The sequence below is a fragment of the Anomaloglossus baeobatrachus genome, chromosome 3 (genome assembly GCF_048569485.1).
Source record: "Anomaloglossus baeobatrachus isolate aAnoBae1 chromosome 3, aAnoBae1.hap1, whole genome shotgun sequence".
Classification (NCBI taxonomy): Eukaryota; Metazoa; Chordata; class Amphibia; order Anura; family Aromobatidae; genus Anomaloglossus; species Anomaloglossus baeobatrachus.
Window position 1 is genome coordinate 209,275,709 of NC_134355.1, and position 6,713 is coordinate 209,282,421.

A 6,713-nucleotide genomic window follows, 5' to 3' on the forward strand; every position below is an offset into this window, starting at 1 on the left:
TTCTTATACTGTCAATTTATTTTGTTCCTATAGCAAGCACTCACAGCTGCTATTAATAAGCTGTAGCTCCTATCTCCATTGACTTTAATGGAGGCAGGTCGTTTGGAGAGTAACTGTAAAGCGCGAGCTTAAATTTTCCTGTCAAAACATAGTCTATGACGCTCCCTGAGTCACGTGAGGTATCTGTGCAAAATTTTGTGATTGTAAATGCGATAGTGTGGATTCCTTTAGCGGACACACAGACACATACATACATACATACACTCACACACATACATACACTCAGCTTTATATATTAGATTGCTCATCTGATACAGGAAGATTATCCGACAGATTATCTTAAGGCCTCATCACGCACAAAGATAAATCTTTGGCAGATCTGTGGTAGCAGTGAAATCATGGACATATTGTTCCATTTGTATACAGCCACAAACCTGGCACTGATTGTCCACAATTTCACTGCAGCCACAGATCTGCCACAGATCTGCCACAGATCTGCCACAGATCTGCCACAGATCTGCCACAGATCTGCCACAGATCTGCCACAGATCTGCCACAGATCTGCCACAGATCTGCCACAGATCTGCCACAGATCTGCCACAGATCTGCCACAGATCTGCCACAGATCTGCCACAGATTTCTCTGTGTGTGACAGGGCCTTTAGTCTGGACAGATGCAAGACTCCTGAAGGAGCCTGTATAATCTACAAGGAACTTTTAATATCTATATTATATTATTATTATTATATTATCTTCTTTTTAATACATGTATATCATTATTATTATTACTGTTATTATTTTTAACTCTAGTATTTTGTTCTATTATTTCTGTAAATAAATAATTATTAGCATCTCTATAATAAAATATTATGATATTATCATGTATTATTATTAATTAAATTATTATTATCTATGCGATTTATGATATTATTAGCTATATGATTTATTATTAATTATATTGTTACCATTACTCTGTAAGGAAGCAGTACGAGTATTATTAGTAGTAGTGTAATAGCTCTGTAAATGATTTTTATTTTCTTCATCTCCTCTGTTAGGGATTTTGTTGTAATGAAACCCAGCCTAGATAATACTACTAATAATAATACTGAGGCGGCCGGTCTCCATTATTTAGCGGTTCCCAGTTGCGTGCACCTTTGCCGCCCGCCAGGAGGCGCTGCTATGCGGAGAACGTTCTCCTATCCGGTGTCGCACTCTATGACCCCGCGTCATTGGATCCTTGGTGTGGGCGGAAGTGCCGCGTCAGCCGAGGCTGGGAGACGGGAGGATGCAGCTGCCGCAGAGCCCGAGCGCTTTATGCTTCGATAAAGATGAGTTCATGAAGGTCCGAGCTGACGTTTGTCGCGATATTGTCACACTTGTGAGATCGTTCTGCGATACTGTTCTGTGCATAGAAAGTGAAAGCAAAATCTGCTTTCTGTCTGTACTGTGCACAGCGCAGGGTCCTGTATAGCTGACTGCTGGCTACTGACTTGTTTAAAGGGACCCTCACTAAACGCTGTTTTCCTGCGGATGTGGGGTTAATCTGCAGGTAAATAGCAATATAATACTGTGCTGCTGCCGCACTGCCAGTGTGACTACCTGGAGAAAATGAGCTTCTTTCCCCTGGGAGCCACTGACTGTCAGTTCTAGAGGTGTGAATAGAGCGGCTGTAGTCAGCACTGCGTATACAGTCAGCACACAGCAGCACTGACAGCCAGCTCTACAGGGCATCTGTGCAAGCTGTCAGTCAGAGGTGTGAATGGGCTGCTGCAGTTGGCTGTCAGTCAAAGAGGTGTGAATAGAGCGGCTGTAGTCAGCACTGCGTATACAGTCAGCACACAGCAGCACTGACAGCCAGCTCTACAGGGCATCTGTGCAAGCTGTCAGTCAGAGGTGTGAATGGGCTGCTGCAGTTGGCTGTCAGTCAAAGAGGTGTGAATAGAGCGGCTGTAGTCAGCACTCAGTATACAGTGAGCATTCCGCAGAACTGACAGCTGGCTCTGCAGGGCATCTGTGCAAGCTGTCAGTCATAGAGGTGTGAGCGGGCTGCTGCAGTTGGCTGTCAGTCATAGAGGTGTGAATGGAGCGGCTGCAGTCAGGACTCGGTATACAGTGAGCATGCCACAGAACTGACAGCCGGCTCTGCAGGGCATCTGTGCAAGCTGTCAGTCATAGAGGTGTGAATGGGCTGCTGCAGTTGGCTGTCAACTATGGAGGTGTGGACATAGCAGCTGCACTCAGTATACAGTGAGCTCGCTGCTGCACTGACAGCCGGCTCTGCAGAGCATCTGTGCAAGCTGTCAGTCATGGAGGTGTGGATGGAGCGACTGCAGTCAGCACTCAGTATACGGTGAGAACACTGCAGAACTGACAGCCAACTCTGCAGGGCATCTGTGCAAGCTGTCAGTCATAGAGGTGTGGATGGAGCAGCTGCAGTCAGTGCTCGGTATACAGTGAGCACGCCACAGCACTGACAGCCACCTCTGCAGGGGATCTGTGCAAGCTGTCAGCATGCTGGGGAGCTTAGCATTGTAACGCTCATTACCTACAGATTAACCCTTTTGCGAGGTGACAGGTTTCCTTATGGTCTCCATCTTAATATATTTTCATGGCTCCTATTTTATCTGATAATTTTTGTGAAATATTGAATTTCTGCTGTGGACATATTGTACTTCTATCTTTTCTCTCGATAGGACTCATTTGATGTCGATCACTTTGTGTCAGAATGTAGAAAGCGCTTGCAACTGGAAGATCTTCGAGATGATCTTGAGATTTATTACCGTCTCCTCAAGACTGCCATGGTTGAGCTCATTAATAAGGACTATGCAGACTTCGTCAACCTCTCCACTAATTTGGTACCTTATACTTCTTTAGTGATTTTCATATATGTTCAGATATGTTAACGCCGAATGACTGACATAGCACGTCATGAGCCAGGTGTCAGTTCCCGCACCATGATGTGCTATGTCCATACCATGAAAAAAGGAGAAAAAACCTATGCTTTTTCACCATACAGTCATATGAAAAAGTTTGGGCACCCCTATTAATGTTAACCTTTTTTCTTCATAACAACTTGGGTTTTTGCAACAGCTATTTCAGTTTCATATATCTAATAACTGATGGACTGAGTAATATTTCTGGATTGAAATGAGGTTTATTGTACTAACAGAAAATGTGCAATCCGCATTTAAACAAAATTTGACCGGTGCAAAAGTATGGGCACCCTTATCAATTTATTGATTTGAACACTCCTAACTACTTTTTACTGACTTACTAAAGCACTAAATTGGTTTTGTAACCTCATAGAGCTTTGAACTTCATAGGCAGGTGTATCCAATCATGAGAAAAGATATTTAAGGTGGCCACTTTGTCTCCTATTTGATTCTCCTATGAAGAGTGGCATCATGGGCTCCTCAAAACAACTCTCAAATGATCTGAAAACAAAGATTATTCAACATAGTTGTTCAGGGGAAGGATACAAAAAGTTGTCTCAGAGATTTAAACTGTCAGTTTCCACTGTGAGCAACATAGTAAGGAAATGGAAGAACACAGGTACAGTTCTTGTTAAGCCCAGAAGTGGCAGGGCAAGAAAAATATCAGAAAGGCAGAGAAGAAGAATGGTGAGAACAGTCAAGGACAATCCACAGACCACCTCCAAAGACCTGCAGCATCATCTTGCTGCAGATGGTGTCAATGTGCATCGGTCAACAATACAGTGCACGTTGCACAAGGAGAAGCTGTATGGGAGAGTGATGTGAAAGAAGCCGTTTCTGCAAGCACGCCACAAACAGAGTCGCCTGAGGTATGCAAAAGCACATTTGGACAAGCCAGTTACATTTTGGAAGAAGGTCCTGTGGACTGATGAAACAAAGATTGAGTTGTTTGGTCATACAAAAAGGCATTATCCATGGAGGCAAAAAAACACGGCATTCCAAGAAAAGCACTTGCTACCCACAGTAAAATTTGGTTTGGGGCTGTGTGGCCAATGCCAACACCGGGAATCTTGTTAAAGTTGAGGGTCGCATGGATTCAACTCAGTATCAGCAGATTCTTGACAATAATGTGCAAGAATCAGTGACGAAGTTGAAGTTACGCAGGGGATGGATATTTCAGCAAGACAATGATCCAAAACACCCCTCCAAATCTACTCAGGCATTCATGCAGAGGAACAGTTACAATGTTCTGGAATGGCCATCCCAGTCCCCAAACCTGAATATCATTGAACATCTGTGGGATGATTTGAAGCGTGCTGTCCATGCTCGGCGACCATCAAACTTAACTGAACTGGAATTGTTTTGTAAACAGGAATGGTCAAATATACCTTCATCAAGGTTCCAGGAACTCATTAAAAGCCACAGGAAGCCACTAGATGCTGTTATTTTTGCAAAAGGAGGATCTACAAAATATTAATGTCACTTTTATGTTGAGGTGCCCATACTTTGCACCGGCCAAATTTTGTTTAAATGCGGATTGCACATTTTCTGTTAGTACAATAAACCTCATTTCAATCCAGAAATATTACTCAGTCCATCAGTTATTAGATATATGAAACTGAAATAGCTGTTGCAAAAACCCAAATTGTTATGAAGAAAAAAAGTTAACATTAATAGGAATGCCCAAACTTTTTCATATGACTGTACCTCTGAAATGAAAGTGGGATAAAACGCGATCAAAGTGACAAATATAAATATAAAAGGTATCTATAAAAATGTCATCCTGTCTAGCAAAAAACAAGCCGCCATGCAGCGCAGTCATTGGAAAAATCAAAAAGCTATAGCTCTCAGAATACAGTAATGCAAAAGCAATACTTTTTCTCTAAAATTGTTTTTGTGTAATAGTGTCAAAACTTAAAAAATCATATAAATGTGGTACTGTTGTAATCATACTGAGCAGAAGAATATAGTCTTCACTTTCACCACATGCTGAAAAGCATAAAACAATATGCTGAATTGATGTTTTTTTGTTAATTCTGCATCCCAAATCGGAATAGAAAGCGATCAAAAAATGTTATGTCCAAAAATTGGTACCAATAAAAAGGTCAACTCATTCCTCAAACTACACACCCTCTCTTTACTGATGTAAAGTGGACTTGTGGGAAATGTTATTTATTAATTATATTTTGTGTGACATACGTTTGTGTTGTAAAAAAAATTCAAAGTTTGATAATTGTAAAATTTTCATCAAATTTCCGATATTTTCGCAAACACAAATATCGTCCTACATTTACCACTAACATGAAGTACAATAAGTCTTGAAAAAAGACAATCTCAGAATCCCCGGGATCCTTTGAAGCGTTCCAAAGTTATTACCACATAAAGTGACACTGGTCAAAAATGAAAGAAAAAAACAGGTTGGAGGTGAAGGGGTTAATGGTGACCAGCTTATAAATAGGGTGGAAAAAAGGCAAAAAAAAGTTGTCCACAATCTAAAGGAAATGCTAACTTCCAGTATATTATGAAAGTGAGTACACCCCTCACATTTTTGTAAATATTTATCTTTTCATGAGACAACACTGTAGAGAAATGACACTTTGGTACAATGTAAAGTAGTTAGTGTATCGCTTGTATATAACAGTGTAAATTTAGTATGCCCTCTAAATAACTTAACACACAGCTATTAATGTGTAAACCACTGCCGACAAAAGTGAGTACACCCCTAAGTGAAAATGGCTATATCCAGAGTGTCACTTTTGCGATATACTGTATGGGAACCTCATTATGTTCCTCCTGCAAAATATATGGTCTCATACAGCTACATTGAAAAGATAAAACTGAAAAGTTATGACAGCTGAAAAAAAAAACAGAGGAGGAAATAACTTTGCTGACTGTTACCTTTTCTTGCATTTGTATGTGAATGTATATCCTGGCCAGGGGTGCATATGTGGACAGGGGCCTAAGATGCTGAGCTCCCTTCACACACAACTTATGCCAGCTACATTACATTGCTGACATCTATGTCTAGCAGCCAGCTTTCAGTCAGTGCCGGGAGAACAGGTGCAGCTGCTGGTCACTATACTCAGAATGGTGATTGAAACCACATCGGCGCTACCTCGATGACTGAAAGCCAATTGCTGCCTGGGGGAATAAGGTTAATTTCCCCACGGTAGTGGGGCTCCCACTGCGGGCGCCAGGAAAGTTCAGAACGCTATTGACAAGATGATTAACACCATATCAGGAGGTTTATAGCATTTTTTCACATGACAGGTATTCTTTAAGAAGCCCAGAATATGTGGCAACTACATAAAGCATTTATTGGCATTATTGAGGGTTTGGTAGGTTTTAATTTTTGTTTGTCATGTCACCAGCTTAATCACCTTAGTTTATACACATGAGCTCAGCGGCAGCCAGAGCACTTGCCTCACTGACTTCATTTATGATGAGCTCAGAGGGCTGGAGATGAAGCAGAAGCACTTATTCCTGTGATTAAACAGGCAGTGAAATATGTTAATGTAGACACTGACTAACAGCCCGCTCTGCACTAATGTAGCGCACTGACTGCTGACAGAGCGGTGACTGAAGCTGCGTCTGCACACCTATTAGACTGAAAGCCCAAGGCTCCCGGGAGGAAGGAAGTTGAAATAAATTTTATAACTTCTGGAACTTTCAATCTTTAAAAAAAACAAACAATTATTTGAGTCCCTTGATTCGATTGGACCCAGGATGTTGTACTCAAGTCTATGGATTCTGCCACCTTTTACATTAGTGCTTTTGTTTT

At 41.4% G+C, this 6,713-nt stretch overlaps 1 protein-coding gene across 1 annotated transcript in view; it reads left to right on the forward strand.

The window, feature by feature from the left end:
* Positions 1 to 1,241: 1,241 nt before the first annotated feature.
* COG2 (component of oligomeric golgi complex 2) overlaps positions 1,242 to 6,713 on the forward strand; it is a 260,876-nt gene continuing 255,404 nt past the window's right edge. Inside the window, exons 1-2 of the mRNA XM_075339700.1 lie at positions 1,242 to 1,341; positions 2,693 to 2,854. Of these exons, the coding sequence (XP_075195815.1) occupies positions 1,285 to 1,341; positions 2,693 to 2,854 (219 nt within the window). The 5' untranslated portion in view covers positions 1,242 to 1,284. The remainder of the gene's footprint in view (positions 1,342 to 2,692; positions 2,855 to 6,713) is intronic.